At 42.3% G+C, this 22,129-nt stretch overlaps 1 protein-coding gene across 1 annotated transcript in view; it reads right to left on the bottom strand.

Moving 5' to 3' along the window:
* The window catches only part of LOC120931541 (stimulated by retinoic acid gene 6 protein-like), a 76,488-nt gene extending 54,605 nt beyond the window's left edge, over window positions 1–21,883 (bottom strand). Inside the window, exons 1-2 of the mRNA XM_040343094.1 lie at window positions 21,620–21,883; window positions 7,559–7,655 (exon numbers count right to left, since the gene is read on the bottom strand). Of these exons, the coding sequence (XP_040199028.1) occupies window positions 7,559–7,655; window positions 21,620–21,645 (123 nt within the window). The 5' untranslated portion in view covers window positions 21,646–21,883. The remainder of the gene's footprint in view (window positions 1–7,558; window positions 7,656–21,619) is intronic.
* Between the last annotated feature and the right edge of the window lie 246 nt (window positions 21,884–22,129).

The following is a 22,129-nucleotide window of genomic DNA, read 5'->3' as shown; positions in this document are numbered from 1 at the left end:
GTTCCAATGTCGTGCCACATTGGTGTTTTTATTGGTGGAGATATCATAAAGATGGTCCCTGAGGCGATCTCTAAGCCTACGAATTGTACGTCCCACATACTGTATATTACACAGTGTGCAAGAAATGACATACACAATGTGTTTGGTGTTGCAATTCATGAAACTCTTAATCTCAAATTCTCTATGATTGCTACATGAAATTACGTGTTGGCCTGTTTTGATGAAGCCGCAATAGATGCAGCTTTTAATACCACACTTGAAGGTGCCCTTAAAGCTCAGCCAGCCATGATGGGTGATTTTGCTATTAAATAGGCTGGGTGAAAGGGAGCTTCCAAGCGTGGGTGCCCTTCGAGACACTGTTTTAATGCCCTTGAGTAGTATGGCACTATAGGCTGGGTCACTATACAGTATGGGCAGATACTTCATCACTGTGTTTTTAATTTTCTGAAACTCTAGACTGAATGGAGTAGAGAAAACTGGAGTATTATTGGAGAATTTGGAAGCTGTTCTCTTGGAACTTTGTAGCAAATTATCTCTGGGAACAGAGCTGGCAGCCAGCAGGGCTTTAGTAATGATGTGTTCAGGGTACCCTCTATCTTTAAACCTGCTTGCCATATTATGGGCCTCCTCGTTAAAGGTTTCAGGTGCACTGCAAAGTCTCCTGAGTCTGAGGAACTGGCCATACGGGACCCCCCTGATGGTGTGTCTCGGATGGGCAGAATCTGCTCTTAAAATGGCATTGCCCGCTGTTGGTTTTCTGTAGAGGCTAGTAACTACTGTATTGCCCGCACCTGTCAACTTAACATCCAGAAAGTTTATGGATTTGGAATTTAATTCACCGGTAAACTTTAAATTCAGAGAGTTATTGTTGAAATAATCAAGCCAAAGTGTGAGATCTGCCTCGCTGTCTGAAGTGATAAACAGGAGGTCATCAATATAGCGACCATAGAACACCGTATCAGTCCTGCGGGGGCTATCATGTCCAAAGATGCGGGACCTCTCCCACCAGCCCATGAATAGGTTGGCGAGCGAGGGAGAAAACTTGGCTCCCATGGAGGCCCCGCATCTTTGGAGATAATAGCCCCCGTCAAACATGAAAAAATTGTGGGTAAGTAAATATTCCAAAACAAGTAAAATGAAATCTTGAAGTACCAGGGACATTTTACCCGATTCCCTCAGGAAAGTAGCCACAGCTCTGATACCAAGATGATGGGGAATGCTGGAGTGATTTTTAATTAAAGGAGGAGTTTTTTTGGAGTGCTTTTTTCCTTCATCCTAACCTACAAGGCATAACGGTGTCGGCCTTTCTGGACGATCTACTTGTAATAGATCAATCAAATCTGGGGCTGGAGTATGCTATACTCAATACCGTAGGATACCTGGAGCAGTCAGGATGGGTGATAAACCTACAGAAATTCTCTCTACAAGCTCAAAGAAGAGCAGAGTATCTAGGCATGATCATAGATACAGCCCTAAGCAGGGTATTTCTGCCAGAACCAAAAATCAGGTCTCTAAAGGATTTGATTCGCAAGGTCAGGGCAAAGAGAAGATCATCTATTCGCCTGTGTATGAGGCTTTTAGGCAAGATGGTGGCCTCCTTCGAGGCGGTGCCTTACGCCCAGTTCCATTAAGGCTTCTACAAAGCAGCCTGAAACAGAAGGAGCCACACTTTGGACTTCCCCATGCATTTGTCCCTACAAGTGCGCCAAAGGCTCAGTTGGTGGTTGAAAAGCAAAAATTTGGGGAAGGGACAGTCCTTCCGTCAAGTGACCTGGAAAGTGGTATCCACAGATGCCAGTCTGTCAGACTGGGGAGTCGTGTTAGAAGAGGCTTCAGCCCAGGGTATTTGGGCCAGAATGGAAGAAAGACTTCCCATCAACATCTTGGAAATTCGGGCAGTATTTTTGGCTCTGAAAACCTTGACACACAGTTTAGAGGGTTATCCTGTTCGGATACAATCCGACAATGCTACGGCTGTAGCCTACATCAATCATCAGGGGGGCACCCAGAGCAGGGATGCCCAGAAGGAGGTGAATCGGATTCTAGTATGGGCAGAAGAACATGTACCTTGCCTATCTGAGATTTTCATTCCAGGGGTATAGAACCTGCAAGCTGACTATCTAAGTCGCCAGCAATTGCTACCAGGAAAGTGGTCACTCCACCCGGAGATCTTTCAGGCAATATGTCAGAAGTGGGGGACACCGGATATAGACCTGCTAGCCTCCAGACTCAACAAAAAGTTGAACAACTTTGTATCCAGGACAAGAGATCTGCAGGCCTACGGAACGGATGCATTGGCAATTCCATGGGCCCAGAAGGTCCTGGTATGCCGAGATCATAAAGGTGGCAGTAGGAAGACCTTGGGTACTTCCACTTCGGAAAGACTTGCTGTCGCAGGGTCCTGTATTCCATCCTTCCTTACAAAAGGCTGCTGAGATCTACATCTTAAAGAAACGAGGAATCTCGGGTCCAGCCCTTTCTACACTCGTTAGTGCAAGAAAGCCAGCCTCTAGATTAATCTACTATAGAGTGAGGAAAGCGTACGTGTCTTGGTGTGAATCCAAGAAATGGAATCCCTTAAGATATAATATAAGTAGGATTCTCGCTTTTTGCCAAGTTGGTGTGGATATGAAATTAGCCCTGAGTACTATCAAGGGGCAAATATTAGCTCTATCAGTCTTTTTTCAAAAACCTTTGGCATCTCATTCCCTGGTTCGGGCATTTATTCAAGGAGTACTGAGGATAAATCCACCAATCAAGCCACCCTTGTGTCCTTGGGATTCGAACCTAGTATTATAAGTTCTGCAAGAGCACCCTTTTGAACCTCTTCATGAGATTCCTTTAAATCTCTTGAGCAAGAAATTGTTTTTTCTGATTGCTATCTCTTCGGCCAGAAGGGTATCGAAATTAGCAGCTCTTTCTTCTAAAGAACCTTATTTAATCTGTCACAAAGACAGAATTGTACTACGCCCTCATCCTACCTTTCTACCATAGGTGGTATCGGCGTTACATTTAAATCAGGACATTGTTTTGCCTTCCTTTTTTCCAGAACCGCAAGACAGCGGAGGAAAAGTTATTGCACTCTTTAGATGTAGTGAGGGCAGTAAAAGTTTATCTGCAAGCTACGGCTCAGATATACGTAAAACAGAGGTTCTGTTCATTATACCAGATGGTCCCAAAAAGGGCCAACCGGTATCACAATCCACCATTGGATTTGTCAAGTGATAATTCAAGCTTATGATTTAAAGAAAGTGATCCTTCCCTTTCCTGTCAAGGCGCACTCGACCAGAGCGATCAGTTCCTCATGGGCAGTGCATCACCAGACTTCAGTGGCTCAGATCTGTAAAGCTGCTACTTGGTCTTCGGTCCATACGTTTACAAAATGTTATCAAATAGATGTGACAGGACATGAGGATTCTGACTTCGGGCGTAGTGTGCTGCAGGCAGCGGTCTAGGACTTCTTGTCCTTTGGCGGCCTGATGGATCTGTGTCTCCCACCCTTCATATTGAGAATTGCTCTGGGACGTCCCACTATGTAAAGACTAAAGGCTCTGTGTCCAGGGGTGTACGTTAAAAGAAAGAAGGATTTTTGAATAACAGCTTACCTGTAAAATCCTTTTCTTTGAGTACCCACTTTGGAGTGCTTTTATGTTTTGTTTTTTGTTTTGTCATTTTTCTGCCAATTTTGGCACACACATTGTTCTTCGTGGTATTTTGTTGTAATTTGCACTTTTGCTGTTTTTATGCACCTAGGTGCACATGTGCGCTTGCATCAAGTGCCAACATGGTTATCTTGTCCCAATAAAGATCTTTTTTTACTCTTACTGTGTTTTGCTTGTAAAGTCCCATCTAGGGGGTTTATTCTTTTTTGTTTGAGTACACCACGGGACACAGAGGTCTCTTCCTTCTATGGGATACTTACTGCTTTGCTACATAAACTGAGGTACTTCCTGTATGGGAGGAGTTATATGGAGAGAAACTTGGAGGGGAAAACTGCCGCTCAAGGTGAGTGCACTGTGCAATCAATGTCCTCTCAGAATCAAATGGGTGCCAGCAATGCACGAAGCAAAACTTGAAGAGAAAATATGGACAGCCGCACACCAGAAAAACCTTAAAAAGGTAGCCTTTATTGGTAAAAGGAAAAAAGGCACTACAAAACACAGCAAGCAGTGGGGTATATAGTTGACGCGTTTCGCACTAAGGTTCAGTGCTTAGTCATGACTAAGCACTGAACCCTAGTGTGAAACGCGTCAGCTATATACCCCACTGCTTGCTGTGTTTTGTAGTGCCTTTTTTTTCTTTTACCAATAAAAGCTACCTTTTTAAGGTTTTTCTGGTGTGCGACTGTCCATATTTTCTCTTCAAGTTATGGAGGGAAACTTGTTCTCATAGGTTGTGCCAGTGTCCAATCACCTCTGGTGACCATACAACCCACTATGTAAAGACTAATGGCTCTGTGTCCCGTGGTGTACTTAAAGAAAAGGATTTTACAGGTAAGCTGTTATTCAGAAATCCTTCTTTTGCAGAGCAGAGAAAACTGGCCACACATTCTATGACTTGAACTTTGAGGGAACTGGTGTCCAAAACAAGTCGGGATCTGAAATGTCCAGCAACATTTGTATTTTTGTTTATGTTGATATTGGATATGTGGTCCGGTATTCTGACACAGAGGCATCTTGTTGTGCATACAACATAATGAATATTGCATTTTGTACAGGTGATAACATATATTACATAACGCGCCTGGCAATTGACTCATTTTTTGATGACGTATTAGTGTTGTTTGCACAAGAGAAAACTGTATGAGGATCCCCAGTAAAACGACAACTTGAGCAATGGGTAGCATTAGACTTGAAACATCGAGAGATAAACTTCAGATGCTTTGATCCTTCAATCCTTTTCTAGCAATTTATGGACTTGATTGTCCAGGGAGAGAGGGTTAGCTGTAAAGGGTACCCAAAAGCTTTATCAAAAGCCTCTCTGCACAATAAACTTTTCATAGAAGGCCCAGACAGATACTTTCAATAAAAATCTATTGTTAAAAAAAAAAAAAAAAAGAAGGCCCAGACAGCTTCCAGTATCTTTTATGTCTGTACCACAGACTAATGTAGAACGGGTTATGCCTCTGCAACAGGTTAATGTCAATTCTGTAGGCCTGTATGGGCAGATACCTTTTAGTTTCTTCTGCCTTTGCCACAGACCAGGTTTGGACTCTTCAGGCCTTTCTAGGCTCAGACGAGCAGCTAGGAGAACAAACATCCTTTCTTGGTTCTGGCTCCCTCCTCCAGGCAAAGACTGGAATTTTCTGGAGCTTCATCCTCCCAAGGCATCAGCCTGAGGCCTCGTACACACGACAGAGTTTCTCGGCAGAATTCGGCGAGAAACTCGGTCAGAGCCTGATTCTGCCAAGAAACTCTGTCGTCTGTACACTTTCGGCCCGATGGAGCCGCCGAGGAACTCGTCGAGGAAATAGAGAACATGTTCTCTATTTCCTCGTTGTTCTATGGGAGCTCTCGGCCAGCCGAGCTCCTCGGCGGCTTCAGGGCTGAACTGGCCGAGGAACTCGATGTGTTTGGCACGTCGAGTTCCTCGGCCGTGTGTACGGGGCCTTAGAGGGAAGAACTGGGCCTTGCTCTGTTAACATTCTCACCAGGCAGGACCTGGCAGACATGGACCATCATAGTGGGTCTCTCTGCATAATTATCCTACCCGGCACAGTGTACATCACTAGAATAAACACTTCAGTGATTGGCCATAGCAGAACTAGGCAGAAATATTCATAGGCCAATACATTGTATCCTCCCACTCTACCTACTGTGCAGTGCCCACTAGCAGGCAGAAGAAAACCATGTCCTTGAGCTTAGGAGAAATGGAATGTAATGCCTATGTACTTTATAGTACTGATGCTAGTTAAAAGGGGAGATCAGAGTGTAGTTAAACTCTGATCCAGATTGTTAAATGCAAAACAGGGTCTCTGTCTCAGCTTGGCTGTGCTGTGGGCTTATTCTTTTGTACTGGGGTGTTCTTCCAGCCCCGGTGCTGCAGGTGGCAGCAGTGGAGTCAAGGTTTGGGTGCTCTTTCCCAGCAGCGAATCAGGAGGGTTTGTCCTCGCTGTGCATGCTGGGGAGGGGTATTTATGGGGCAGACGCATTTGGTTCTGGGTCTTTTTCGTCGAGTGTGGCACCCACCTTTAGGGTGGCCACATCACGGCGCTATGGCCTACCTGGCCAGGGCGTGTGTGCCACGTGGTGTTCCTGGTTCTGGGACCATGCTGGCCCGGAGCATCGGAACAGCGACAGGGACCCAGTGAGTGACTGGGTTCCCACCTTTGAAGATCCCAAGCTGTACTGCTGTTCGGTGGGGAGTCAGTCTGAGGAGCGCCTTTGAGAGGCTGGCGGTCCAAAAGGACCGGGACAAACCACCGAGGATCAAGGTACCCGGACACTGAGGGATTGATCACCTGTCAGTCGGCACCTGGGCGACAAGTTAAAGGAAATCCAGACGTAACTCATTTAGGGAGGCATATCTCCAAAAATTCAATCCAGAGGGGGGCCTGTGGCAGAGGTACCTTTCTAAAGGCTCACTGAGAGGGGTCTATGGCAGAGACTTTCTCCCAAGTTCAAGTTCACCAAGGAGGGTCTGTGGCAGAGACTTCATCCTGCAATTGTTTGAGTGATACTCCGGCTGCCAGGTCAGTGAGAGAGGCCTGTCCGGGTACGCTAAACCCACTCCGGCGCGAGTGGCGCACAGAAATGTTACATTGGGAGCAGGACTGTTTCCTATAATTATGCCTGAATCTGCTATTCTCCTTTCTTCTTCAACTCTACTTTCCTCACCACAAGTTTACTGTTTTTACCAGGCTGGGTAATAAAGAGCACAGCAAAGAGCACCTGTCGTGGACATTCCTTTACTTCTACTATATGCAATACGCATCATTCACCCCTAGGAATTTCGGAGGAACCATGAGGTAACATTCCGCCCAAAAATTCAGCAGCTCCTCCGGGGGTAGTGCTACAGGAACAATCCCAAATATTATAAACAAAGCCTTAGCTGGCCAAGCTGCAAACAAAAAATTTGGATAGGGATGCTCCAGCTTAAGGCAAGGTTCCTACACTTGTTTATGATTGTGTGATAGGCCAATCAGTCAGATGCTGTATGGGCCCAGGGGAGAACAATGGTTATCAGAGCAGGCATTCTAACCTGTCCAATTGCTTATTTTGCCTTGAAAATGGTTAACTGGTGGGTGCCTGTTCGACATATAGAAATTAGATAAGTTTGTCTGCAGGGTGCCTTCCTCTTTTTATATATCTGTGGGCAATACCAGACCCCCGTTGCTAAAAAAAAGCATTAAGAGATATATATTGTATTGCTCTTCAGGTACCGGAGGTATGATGCAGCTTCCTCTTCTGTTTTTATAGCAAAACATACATGCACTGCCCATAATGTTTGTGGTGAGCCATAGGGTACTTCATGTTGGTAAACTTTAATTACATTAGCTGATAAATAGAATTGGTCCCAGGACATGAAAAAAGTACTTACCAAAGAATAAAATACTTACAGCAGGAATTAATGAATAATGAACAAAGAGTTCCATATGAATGCTTTTTTGACAAGTTCCTGGCGTTTCACCATCTGTATGGTTTGCAGTAGTAAAGCTTAAACAAAATAGATTGCAACTTTTTAAAATGTGCTTCCCACAAGTCTGCACACATTTATTTTAGTACATAAGAATATACAGTATACTTGCTAAAATCACCTGCTTAAAGTGGCAAGCTTTTAAAAATATATAAATGGCATACAATTTTAAATGTAAGGTATCAATTTTTTTTCAAAGTGAAAATGTAGCCATTTTTTTGGGGATATACGATATAAATATACATTTTCTGAATATAACCTATGTCAGAGTTTAATTGCTAATATTGTCACTAATTGGGGGTAAATTGCACTAGTGACTGTTGTCGGTGGTAGAGAAGGTGAGGGAAATCCCCTAGTGTGGCATACCTGACCTGTTGACAACTTTGAGGCCTCATGCACACTGGACGTTTTTGGATGTTTTTACAGCAGCTCTTTTTGTTAGTAGACGTTTTTTTCTACAGTCAATAAACTCTCCATCATGTTATCCTATGTGTCCATGCACACATAGGCTGTTATCAGCAGTTTTGGGCAGTGGCGTTTTTGAGCAGTAAAAAAAACCCAAAACTAGTGGGTTCTGAGAGACGTTTTTCGCTGATAAACGCTCAAAAACGTCATTCACTAGCGTTTTTTAACGTTTTTGATCCATTGAAAAAAAATTGGCTGCTCGGCGAGATGACCTATAGCTACGTGATCTCGCCCAGCAGAGCCGACCTGCCGCCGTATAACTGTGGCGGCTGGTCGGCAAGCAGTTAACGTCCAGTGTGCATGAGCCCTAAAAGGTGTAGAAAATACAAAGTAGGGGGGATGAGACCTTATAGATGCAAATAATACAAGGACTTACCAAATTAAAAAAAAATAATAAAGTCACAATTTATTAAAGTTACAAAAGAACATAAAAACAATATTATATGTAGCACTACCCCCAAAGGAGCTGCTGGTTTGATTTGGGTGGCACGTTACCTCTATATCTCCGCCGTCTAGGGTACTGGATGAGAGCTGTATAAAAGTTAATGTCTACACTGTCAATGACTTTTCTGTGCTTTATTACCCAACGGGGTAAAACAGTAAAATTAGTTGTGGGTGAAGGGATAGAGGAAATGGAAGATGGCAGATTCAGGGTTAACTGGTTACTGGAAACAGTCCTGCTTCCAACGACAACTTTCTTTGCCACTCTAGTCAGAGTGGGTACAGTGCACCTGGATAGGCCTCTCTCACCAGCCTAGCAGCCAGAGTGTCACTTGGAAACTTTAGGGTGAAGTCTCTGTGGCAGACCCTCCTAAAGGTGGAGATAGTTTCGGTCCAAAATCCTTCTCAACTGGATTCAGCACCCGGATCTCCTTTAAACAGCTTTAGTTATGTCAGGAACTGATAGGCGACCATCGTCCAGCCTCTCAGAAACAGTGTCCTTCGATGAGCAAGTAGGCCTCTCCTGAGACACCAGCCTCGTGCTCGGTATCCCCCAGACAGGTTCTCCATGGATCGGCCTCCTCACACGGGACGGACAGCCCAGGACCACTTGCAAATTGCAGACACAGTCTATCTACTGAGTCTACAAGGTAGATTAATGCTCCGGACCAACGTGGCCCGAAGCCAGGAACACTGCAACACACACACCCCGGCCAGGAGGGCCACACACAACTGCCCAGGCGGATGGCGGCGGGACGATGACGCAAACCAATGGAGTCTGCCCTTTAAATACCTCTCCCCAGCATGCACAGCAAGGCGATCAACCCTCCTGATTGGCTGCCTAAGAGAAGCATCCACATGACCCTAACCTCACTGCTGCCACCTGCTGTCTGGGGGGGGGGGGTGAGAGTCCCCAGACAGCAAGCATGGGCACACAGTACAGCCAGAGCTGGAACAGAGGCCCTTAAATTTAGCCAAATAAACATGGTCAGAGTCAACTAACTCTCTGACCCCCTCTAAATTTACAGCAGCACCTGCTATGAAAGTAGCCAGGCGCTACACATACAATACAACAGCATTATGGTTATTTAAGACATGTTATTGTAGCTCCTATAGTTGTTCCCACATTTGAATCCTACATGTTTCGCCGTATGGACAGACTCCTATTTCTGTGTGCTTGGCAATAACTAGATTTTACTTTCTATCATTGAGGTATGACTCTTTTTAAAGAAAACAGTGGAATAAATATATACATATGAAACTGGAACAAATCATGCAAATATAAAAATGTATGGTACTGTGACATTTCATTTAAAATGTGTATATATACAGTATATCTCCTCTACTTTAAATAAATATTTTAAGTCACTAATAGAGTTGGGCAAACAGTTTGATCCAAGCAAAAGTTCGACCTGAACAGCGCCTGTTTGCCCGTTCGGGTGAACATCCAAATTTGCTGGGCGCATGGCGGGAGGTCATAAAAGAACTCAGAACAATATCTAATGAACTGCAGGACTCACTTGCCCCAGTTAAGATCAGTGTTTAGGATTCAACAATAAGAAAGACACTGGGCAAAAATGGCATCCATGGGAGAGTTCCAAGGCAAAAGTTGAACTTTTTGGAAGGTGTATGTCCTGTTACATCTGGCATAAACTAACACAGCATTTAAAAAAAAAAAACATCACACCAACATCATATCAACAGTCAAACATGGTGATGTTAGTGTGATGGTCTTTGCAGCTTCAGGGACCTGGACGACTTGCCATAATTAATGGAACCATGAATTCTGTGCTCTACTAGAAAAGAGATAAGATAAGAGAATGTCCGGCCATCAGTTTGTGACCTCAAGCTCAAGGGCACTTGGGTTAGCAGGACAATGATCCGAAACACACCAGCAAGTCCACCTCTGAATGGCTCAAACAAAATTAAGATTTTGGAGTGGCCTAGTCAAAGTCCAGACTTAAATCCGATTGAGATGCTGTGGCATGACCTTAAATAGGCCGTTCATTCTAAAGGGAGGGGGTGGTGGTATAAAAGCTAATAGATGTGGGGAATGATTTGATGGGGGTGGCTCAGGAACAGGTGAGTGTGGGACAGGCTTCCCTGAATAAGTGTGTTTTCAGGGATCTCTTAAAGTTGGACCGGTTAGGGGCTGATCGGACATAACGGGGCAGGGAGTTCCTGGGAGGAGCGGAGGGGACGATTTAGGCGATATCTGCAGATGAGGTTGGTGATGTAGTTGAAGGCGATGTTGTGGATGGCTATAAATAATAAAAAAAAGAGCTTTTAAAAAATATTAAAATAAAGGAACGCTATCGTTTAAATGTTACAAAGAATATAACAAAATATGTAAAAAGGAAATCGAGGGCAAAAAATCTAAACAAACAACAGATTGCAAAAGAAAAAACCCACCAAAATTCTTCAAATATATTTATAGTAAAAAGGTCAGGTCTGAGCATGTAGGCCCTTTACAAAATAATCTAGACTGGGTGACTGGGGACAAAGAGAAGGCAAAAGTATTAAATACTTTCTTCAGCTCTGTGTATACAAAGGGGCATGGGGGAGCTCATAATGATCACAGCCCCAAATGATCCACAATGGCTCAAAAGGGATACAGTCTAGAAATATTTAGACAGAATAAAGATGGATAAAGCACCTGGACCAGATGGCATCCACCCACGGATCCTTAAAGAATTGAGCTATGTCATCTCAAGGCCATTGTTTCAACTGGAATGGTACCACTGGATTGTAGCATAGCCAATGTGGTGCCCATATTTAAAAAGGAATCAAAGTCTTTACCAAGTAACTATAGACCTGTTTGTTTAACTTCTATAGTTGGGAAGATACTGAAGGGTTTAATAAAAGACCACATAGAAGATTTCTTGCTGGAAAAAAATATTTTAAGCAACAGACAGTATGGATTCATAAAAGACAGAAGTTGTCAAACAAATCTGATTTCTTTTTATGAGGAGGTAAGTAAAACCTTGGACAGAGGGGTGGCTGTGGATGTGGTATACTTGGATTTTGCAAAAGCGTTTGACACAGTTCCCCACACACAGCTTATATGTAAGGTAAAGTCTACAGGCTTGGAAAGATCTATTTGTAAATGGATAGATAGTCTAAGGTTATCAGTGGTGTACCTCAAGGTTCAGTGCTGGGACCCCTACCTTTTAAAATCTTTATAAATGATATTGGGTCTGGGATTAAAAGTACCATTTCTGTCTTTGCAGATGACACCAAGCTTTGCAGTGGAATAATGTCATTACAGGATGTCTCCAATTTACAAGCTGACCTCAATGTGCTGTCTAAGTGGCACATGAGATTTGATTAAAGTTATGCACTTGGGTGCTAAGAATATGCTGGCATCATACATACTAGGAGAGTACAACTGGGGGAATCAATGGTGGAGAATGATCTGGGGGTTTTGGTAGATTATAAGCTCAATAATAGCATGCAATGCCAAGTTGCGGTTTCCAAAGCGAGCAAAGTCTTTTCATGTATTAAGAGAGGTATGGACTCCAGAGAGAGAGATATAATTTTGCCCCTGTATAAATCATTATTAAAACCTCATCTGGAATATTCAGTTTAGTTTTGGGCACCAGTTCTCAAAAAGGATATCGGGGAACTGGAGAAAGTGCAGAGAAGGGCAACCAAACTAATAAGAGGCATGGAGGATCTCAGCTATGAGGAAAGATTAGAGAAACTGATTGTATTCCCTCTTGAGAAGAGGAGATTAAGGGGGGATATGATCCACATGTACAAATATATAAGGGGTCCATATAGTGAACTTGGTGTTGAGTTATTCATTTTAAGATCATCACAGAGGACTAGGGGACACTCTTTACGTCTAGAGGAAAAAAGATTTCATGGACGGACTAGCTCGCAGTGAGTAAATGTTTTATTTTTCTTGGCAGCTACTACCTTCTCAGTAGATAAATACTAGTTGAGATTATCAGTAATAAGAGGAAACCTCTGGATTTCAAAAACAGAAAAAAAGAGACCAGGGTTGAAAGAAATAGAGAATGTTTACTGAACAAAGTATAAGTAAACTTTGCTAAAGTGAATGTTGACTTAGCTGAATGAATAAGATGAAGTGTGAGAGAGGAAAAAAAACAGGATTTGTGCTTGCACATAACCGAATGAATAAAGCGGCGTTCCACCCAGAAATGGAACTTCCACGGATCGGATTCCTTCCCCCCACATTTGGCACCTTTCAGGGGGAGCGGATACCTGTGAAGTCCAGTTTTCTGCTCCCCCTTCCAGGGAAAGATCGCGTCAATCTAGCAGCAAACTACGCAATGTCTGGCCCCTCCTCCTTCCCCCACGCTACCTTCTGGGAGACACAAATGTCCCAGAAGACAGCAGGGACAGCAGCAACTCGCACATGCTCAGTAGGAAACATGCTGTGAAGCCTTGCGGCTTCACTTCCTGTTTCCCTTTGTAAGGATGCCGGCGCTTCCACACCTGGAGCTGAGGGATGGGTTGGCTTTGGATGCTGACATTGTGGGCTCCCTGGACAGGTCAGTGTCCTTATATTAAAAGTCAGCAGCTGCAGTATTTGTAGCTGCTGACTTAAAAAAAAAAATGTTCCCAGGCGGAACTTCGAATCTCGGCTGGTTCATCAGGAACTGGCCAAGATTTGAACTGTATGTGGGCAGGTTAAATGTTCAAAGTTCATCAAACATGGGTACAACCAGCCTGCCAAATTCAGGACTGCTATAGCCATTAGCAATAATCAATGTATTCAATGTATTCTCCTGACAGGGATCGCTTCCCCCACCCCTCCGCTGAGAGCAAACAACTGCTCGGCTGGAGGAACTGTCCTGTCAGCACTGTCTATGTTGATTAGGGAATCGTGCAAATTTCTTTCCTGCAACCCGTGTCCTGCCTAAGGTAAATAAAAGTGGAGGTTCACCCAAAAACGCAATTTTTAACATTAGATTGAGGCTCGTTTTGTGAAGGCGCCGTATAGAGCCGCACCGACGTTCGGCTTCTTTTGGCTACTCGTGACGCGATGTACGCGACCGTCGGAAGCCTGTCAATCAAATAGGAACGCCCAGTCCCGAAGACCATACCCGGAAGCGGTGGAGAAGATCTATCTCTAAAACGGTAAGTACTGCTTCGATTAAAAAAAAAACACCCGATTCCCCTTCACAAAACGAGTCTCAGTCTAATGTTAAAAATTGTTTTTCGGGTGAACTCTCGCTTTAAGTGAACAATTTATAGTGCCTTAGGCCCTGTTCACACATTAGTGTTGTAACATACATGTTGAAACACACTAAAGTACATGTGTCATCAAAAGCAAAGTTATAAATATAGCATGGCCGGATCTGTGTTTTTTTAACGCTCAACCCCGGAGGGACTGGTTTTTGAAAATAGCTCAGTCTATTTAGAAGTCAATGGTAAAAAATAAAAATGCAGGTATGATGTGTTTTGAATACATTTTCGAATCCTGGTAACTAGACTGAATCGTTTTTAATTGGTCAACATGAAAAAACATGACGCATGCACATGCAAAATGCACATTAATATGCATTGAAAAACGCTTAAAAAGAAAACCACATGAAACGGGAATCTCAAAGATATGAACCTAGTCTTGGTAAACTGACCCCACCACATTGAGGTTGGAGGTCCTTATGTCTGAAACTTCCATTTATCAGCAAAATAGAAACTCCTTACAGCTGATTTTTTTTTTAAGCAGGCTAAAGGGTAAGCAAAGGACGAGTGCTGAATATGCACACATTTTTAGGCTAATTTTGTTTGGTTTTACTATCAAAAAACTATCAAATAGCCAATTATTAATAAATTGACAGCTCGATTCCTCATGGCATATTCACTTCAACTTCTTATGCCGCGTACACACGATCATTTTTCAGCATGAAAGAAAACGTTGTTTTTTCAGCATGTCTAAAAAACGAAGTTTTGCCAACTTCATCATTAAAACGACGTTGCCCACACACCATCGTTTTTAAAAAATTATCTAGCAAAGCGCGGTGACGTACAACATGTACGACGGCACTATAAAGGGGAAGTTCCATTCGCCTTTGGGCTGCTTTAGCTGACTCCGTGTTAGTAAAAGACGATTCATGCTTTTTTGTCTGTTACAGCGTGATGAATGTGCTTACTCCATTATAAACGGTAGTTTTACCAGAACGAGCGCTCCCGTCTCATAACTTGCTTCTGAGCATGCATGTTTTTTTTTTTTGACGTTTTAGCCCACACACGATCATTTTTTACAACTCGAAAAACGACATAGTTTAAAACGACGTTAAAAAATGCAACATGTTTCGAAAAAAAAATTGGTCATCTTTCAGAACCTGAAAAACGATGTGCAGCCCACACACGATCATTTTAAGTTACATTTTTTAAAAACAACGGGCCAGATTCACAGAAAAAAATATGCTGATACTCCGGCGTACTTTCAAATTTGCCGCGTCGTATGTTTATTTGTAATTCACAAACAAAGATACGACGGCTTTTGGCTAAGATCCGACAGGCGTACGGCTTCGGATCTTAGGATGCAATACTTCGGCGACCGCTGGGTGGAGTTTGCGTCGTTTTCTGTGTCGGGTATGCAAATTAGCTGTTTACGGCGATCCACGAAGGTACACGCGTTCGTCGCATTCTCTTACGTCGTCGCTAGTCGGTTTTTCCCGTCGCAAACTTAAGCCTGCTATTTCATGGCCTAGATTTAGACCAGCCATGTTAAAGTATGGCCGTCGTTCCTGCGTCGAATTTCAATTTTTTTTTTTTTTTGCGTAAGACGTCCGGGAATACGAAAGGACGTAACGCACGTCGCCGTTCAAAAAACACGTCGGGGCGCCGTAATTTCGCACAAAGCACGGCGGGAAGTTTCCTAACGGAGCATGCGCAGAACGTTCGGCGCGGGAAACGTGCCTAATTTAAATGGTACACGCCCCATTTGAATTAGGCGGGCTTGCGCCGGACAGCTTTACGCTACGCCGCCACAAGTTTACACGCAAGTGCTTTGTGAATCAAGCACTTACGACGAAAACTTGCGGCAGAGTAACGTAAAGGGGATACGTTACGCCGCCGTAATTGTTCGTGAATCTGGCCCAACGTTTTTTTCATGCTGAAAAAATGATCGTGTGTACGCGGCAATAATGTTTTTTTTAAAAGCAGTTAAAAATCTTTTAAAACTTATGTTTTTGCTTTTTAAATAGCTGCAGGTTGTAGAGTATATTTTACATTTATTTTATGAGCACCATATTTCCTTTGTGTAGACAGAGAGGCTTACCCACTAACGTCATGCAGACATCTTATTATTGCACAACACAGGGTGCCATAGAAAGATGCCATGATGATGGTACAATTTACAGAAAGAACCTCCCATGATGGGCTCTTAATGCAGGATATGGCCAGTAAAGAGGGTAATTAGCTTTACATAAAACTTTATGTTGGAGAAAAGAAACAGGTTTCCATGAACAACTAAACCAACTCGTAGATGGCATACAGTGTTTTTATGGCTGTTGTTCTTCTCAGCAGTACTTTAGTCTTCATTATAATGGCAATCTGCACTAACCTTTTTACTGTCATGTCTGATGACTAAAAGCAATTGTCATATAAATTTGATACACCCATAGCTGTGCAAATAGAAGACTGTGAAGTTAGGTAACAGCTAAGCAAATTAAAACAAGCGTCTATGTAAATTAGTTTTTTAGGCACATTTGCTTTATTTGTACCCATTTCCTAATTTCCCAGATGAATACATGTTTCTCAGCCTCATTTGGCAAGGATGTTACAGTTGTGTTAAAAATAATAGCAGCCCAACATTACTAACCAGATCAATCAGTTTTTGGTATAAATTATATTTCTACATGGCAAATAATTTACTAGTAGGTGTAGTAGAGTATGAAAAGCAACAGAAAGAAACAGTCATGACATGCATGCTGCTGATTCTGTGTAATTGAATCATTAATTGAAAGGGGCGTGGTCAAAATAATAGCAGCGCAGAGTTCAATTAGTGAGGTAATTCAGCCTGTGAAAAAACAGGTGTCAAACAGGTGGCCGTTATTTAAGGACGAAGGCTGCAAATGTCGTACATCCTGGGTATAGTGCATTTCTCTCTGAATATCTAAGTAAAATTGGTCTTTCCAGGCATTGTTCAGAAGAACAGTATACTTTGATTAAAAAGTTGATTGGAGAGGGGAAAACATATACAGAAGTGCAGAAACGGATAGGCTGCTCAGCAAAATGGCGATCAGAACCAGAATTAAAACCAGAAAGACGTGGAAGAAAACAGAAAGCTACTATTTGAATGGATCGAAGAATAGTCACAATGCAAAGCCAATGATCAGCTCCAGGGTGATCAAAGAAGGTCTAACGTTACAATTAGAAGACGCCTATGTGAAGCCAAGCTATTCGCAAAGTCCAATTTTTTTTTTTAAAACGGCATGTGCTGAAGTGGTTACAATTTGCCAAAGAACACATTGAGTGGCCTAAAGAGAAATGGCGCAACATTTTGTGGACTGATGAAAGCAAGATTGTTCTTTTTAGGTCTGGGGGCTGCAGACAGTTTGTGAGATAATCCTCAAACACTGAATTCAAGCCACAGTACACTGTGAAGACAATGAAGTATGGTGGCGCAAGCATCATGATATGGGGATGTTTCGCATACTATAGTGTTCGCATACTAGGGATCAGTTTGAATACATTAAAATACTTGAAGAGGTCATGTTACCTTATGCCGAAAGGGAAATGCCCTTGAAATTAAACAAATTAACTTTATGGTGTGGCCAGCCAAACATGTTTATACTTACAGTGGGGATCGAAAGTTTGGGCACCCCAGGTAAAAATTTGTATTAATGTGCATAACGAAGCCAAGGAAAGATGGAAAAATCTCCAAAAGGCATCAAATTACAGATTAGACATTCTTATAATATGTCAAAAAAAGTTAGATTTTATTTTCATCACTTACACTTTCAAAATTACAGAAAACAAAAAATGGCGTCTGCAAAAGCTTGGGCACCCTGCAGAGTTAATATCTTGTACTGCCCCCTTTGGCAAGTATCACAGCTTGTAAACGCTTTTTGTAGCCAGCCAAGCGTCTTTCAATTCTTGTTTGAGGTATCTTTGCCCATTCTTACTTACAAAAGTCTTCCAGTTCTTTGAGATTTCTGGGCTGTCTGTCACGCACTGCTCTTTTAAGGTCTATCCATAGATTTTCAATTATGTTGAGGTCAGGAGATTGTGAAGGCCATGGCAAAACCTTCAGTTTACGCCTCTTGATGTAATCCCCTGTGGATTTTGAGGTGTGTTTAGGATCATTATCCATTTGTAGAAGCCATCCTCTCTTTAACTTCAGCTTTTTCACAGATGGCATCAAGTTACCAACCAAAATTTGCTGAAATTTTATTGAATCAATTTTTCCTTCTACTCGTGAAATGTTCCCTGTGCCACTGGATATAATACAACCCCAAAGCATGATTGATCCACCCCTATGCTTAACAGTTGGACAGAGGTTCTTTTCAACAAATTCTGTGACCTTTCTTCTCCAAACGTACCTTTGCTCATTCCGGCCAAAAAGTTCTATTTTAACCTCATCGGTCCACAGAACTTGTTTCCAAAATGCATCTCTTTATAGTGAAATAGTGTACCACAACTCCAGTGTCTGCCAGATCTTTCTGGAGGGATTGTGCAGTCAAACGTGGGTTTTGAATTGCTTTTCTCACAACCCTGCAAGCTGTTCTGTCTGATATTTTTCTTGGTCTTCCAGATCTTGCTTTAACTTCCACTGTTCCTGATGACTGACATTTCTTAATTACATTCAGAACAGAGGATATTAACATCTGAAAATGCTTTGCTATCTTCTTATAGCCTTCTCCAGCTTTGTGAGCGTCAACTATTTTCAGTTTCAGTTTTCTAGACAACTGCTTAGAAGAACCCATGGTGCTGATTGTTGGGGCAGGGTCAGATGAGTCTGGGCATTTAAAACCTTTGAGATTGACATCACCTGGTCTTCCCAGACGATGATTAAGAACAATCCATGACACTGGCAGGTCTCAGCTTTGCAAAGGGGGCAGTGCATGCTATAAATTCTGCAGGTTGCCCAAACTTTTGCAGACGCCATTTTTTTGTTTTCTGTAATTTTGAAAGTGTAAATGATGGAAATAAAATCTAACTTTTTTGACATATTATAAGAATGTGTAATCTGTAATTTGATGCCTTTTGGAGATTTTTCCATCTTTCCTTGGCTTTGTTATGCACATTAATACAAATTTTTACCTGGGGTGCCCAAACTTTCGATCCCCACTGTACATGGTCTGTGCAATATTTTGTACAGAGAAGCTCAAATCCCCTTCTTCTGGGGTCCCCCGCTAGCACTCCAGGCTCCTCCTCTTCATTGTATGTCCTCACGGAAAGCTGCTTTCCATGGGGGCACCTGTGCGGGCTTGCTCCCAAGTCCAGCTGCTACGTATATTGACACAGACAGCAGGACTCGTCCCCGCTTCAGTGTCAGAGGATTTGATCGACAGCAGTGGGAGCCAATGGCCCCTGCTACTATCAATCTGTCCAATGAGGCGAAAGACAGTGGCTGGAGCCGCTGCGCTCGTGCACATTGCTGGATCAAATCGGGCTCAGGTAAGAAAAAGGACTGGAGAGCAGACGTTTTTTTGCCATAATGCATAGACTGCATTAAGGTGAAAACCCTAAAGGCTTTACAACTCCTTTAATCCAAAAGAAAACCTGTGGGGCGACATCAATAATGCTGTTTTTAAGGTAAAATCAAGAAATGCAGAGGAATTGTGGAATGTAGTGCAATTGTCCTGGGCTGGAATACCTGTTCACAGATGTGAATCATTTCTTTAGAAACAGCAGTTGTACAACTAAATATTAGTTCAGTGATTCACAGGAAAGCCAAATCTTCAATCTCTTTTCCAGTTTATACAGTAAATGTTTGCGTTTGTGAAGAAAAATGCAGACACTGCTATTTTTTTGAAAAAGCCTAATATTCATTTTTCTTCACTTTCTGTAAAGTAATAGCACATTTTAAACATTTTTCTTTTATAGTTTTTTCATTTAGAAAAGACTGTGTGCATTTGTGTGTATGGAAATAAAAGCTATTAAGGTATTAGGATTTTGAGCTTTACTCATTATAAAAAAAAAAAAAACACTGCTATTATTTTTGACACAACTATATGATGGCCAGCTATATAGAATTGGTAAGTTATTAAACCTGGGCCACTTCGGCTACCATTTCTGTGCATTGCCATCTAAAAATTCACTTTGGAGTCTATAATGTGCAGAATGTATTTTACAACGTATATGAAATTTAAGGGGGTGCTCACCAAAAACTGAGATTTTAATTTTTGGTAAACACTGGGGGGCAGATCCACGTACCTGCGCGTAAGAATCCGCCGGGCGCAGCGTATCCAAGATACACTACGCCGCCGCAACTTTTTTTTTTCGAATCCTCAACGAATTTGCGCCGTAAGTTACGGCGGCGTAGTGTGTCTTTGGCAGCGTAAGGGCGCGGAATTCAAATGGATGTAATGGGGGCGTGTTTTATGTAAATACGTTGTGACCCGACGTAAACAACGTTTTTTTTTAACTGCGCATGCGCCGTCCGTGGGGGTATCCCAGTGCGCATGCTCGAAATTAACCCGGAAAAAGCCAATGCTTTCCGACGGTGACGTCATTCTACGCAAATCCCTATTCGCGAATGACTTACGCAAACGACGTTAAAAATTCAAAATTGGACGCGGGAACGACGGCCATACTTAACATTGAGTATGCCACCATATAGGAGCTTTAACTATACGCCGGAAAAAGCCGAACGAAAACAACGTAAAAAAATGCGCCGGCCGGACGTAGGTTCGTGGATCGCCGTAAATAGTTAAATTGCATACTCGACGCGGAATTCGACGGAAACGCCACCTAGTGCCCGCCGGAATATTGCACCTTAAGATCCGACGGCGCACTAAGACTTCCGCCTGTCGGATCCCTCCGAGATGCTGTCGTATCTTGTTTTGTAGATACAAAACAAAGATACGACGCGGGAATTTTAAAATTCCGCCGGCGTATCAATAGATACGCCGGCGTAATCCTTTTGTGGATCTGCCCCTGGGTGGTTAAAACATCCTACAGATTCTAGTGATTCCATTACGGTGCATATGGCTGGCATAAACAGACAGTGTTGACAGGGCAATCCCTCATGCCGAGTCATTGTATTCTCCTGTTGGGGGCAGGAGAAGCCGCTATACCAATCACTAGCAATAATCGCATGTATATAATTAGATGATAGGGGGCGCTGGTGCAATAAGGAAAAAACCTTATTTGAAAGTGTCAAAAGTGTATATCTAGTTATACATACATAAATAAGTGAATAAATATGTAGAAATCTAACACTAACAATAATAAATTGCAAGTATTGGTGATAAGTACAAAAATAAATGAATAGATAAAGTTAATATGCAGTGCCAATATCCAATGGTATGGATAAAAGTGAACAATCTTGAACAAGCATGTAAGACCCGATAGGCTGGTTGTACTCAAGTTGATTGATCGATTAACTTGGTACATTCAGCCTGCCCATACATGGTTTAAATCTCAGCCGGTTTAGTCTATGAACAAACAAACATTTCAAAAATGATCATTTTCAAACAAAATTCTACAGGTGTATGGCCAAATTGAGACATGTCCCAAGATCTGAAAGATGCAGCAAGCTAGTGAAAGTTCAATACACAAGTATCTATCGAAAAATCAAATGCCAACTGTAGGCAGACTTTGTTTTAAAAAATCTAAAACTGCTTCCCCAAAAGCAGCCTCTTTCAATAAGGTGTCATATCCTTATAACGATAAGTAAACCATGCAATGACTGATTCCTTTTAAAACGCATATTTTTCTGAAATGGCTGTGGCACATGACGGGTATATACAAATTTCATTGGGTACACGTTCTTACAGATGTATTTCTTCCATCAAGTCTGTCTCCCATGTTATCATTTTAAGACATTACCAGTATATAACATTAACTAAACAAACTGCAAATATGTGTGATATGATATGTGAAAGTACGTAGTAGCTGTACAGGGTAAAATGAATAGTTTGCTACTTACGAGCTATAAGTGGGAAGAGAATCCATAATGTCTCAGTTGTTGCTGCAGTAATGGTCACAAGGTGTGTCTGTAATCTGTTGCCAGCCAGGTGAAAAATGAAGGTCGGGATAGTTATCAGCAGGGAACCAATGAGAAAATTTCCAGAATGACTTAGAAGACAGGACAAATGATTCTGGACAAACTGGAAAAGATTAATGGCCAGTGCCAGCCATGTAGGTTTCCCACTGAAAGAACCATGCTATAAACCATTTAAATACATTTATTTATTACAGGACAGATTGTAGTGATGGTTTCCACATGCATAGCTCTCTGTGTAATGACATGGGAGCTAAACATGTGTGATGGGTCATGTAAAAACCACAAAATAGCCACATTTTGTCATGTTACAACCAAAAACTTAAATTTATTTTATTTGGATTTTATGTTATAGACCAACACAAAGTGGCACATAATTGTAAAGTGGAAGGAAAATGATAAATGGTTGTCCATTTTTTTTACAAACAAATATGT

This window comes from Rana temporaria, chromosome 3 (genome assembly GCF_905171775.1).
Source record: "Rana temporaria chromosome 3, aRanTem1.1, whole genome shotgun sequence".
In the NCBI taxonomy this organism is placed as follows: domain Eukaryota; kingdom Metazoa; phylum Chordata; class Amphibia; order Anura; family Ranidae; genus Rana; species Rana temporaria.
This window is presented reverse-complemented; position numbering and strand designations above follow the sequence as displayed.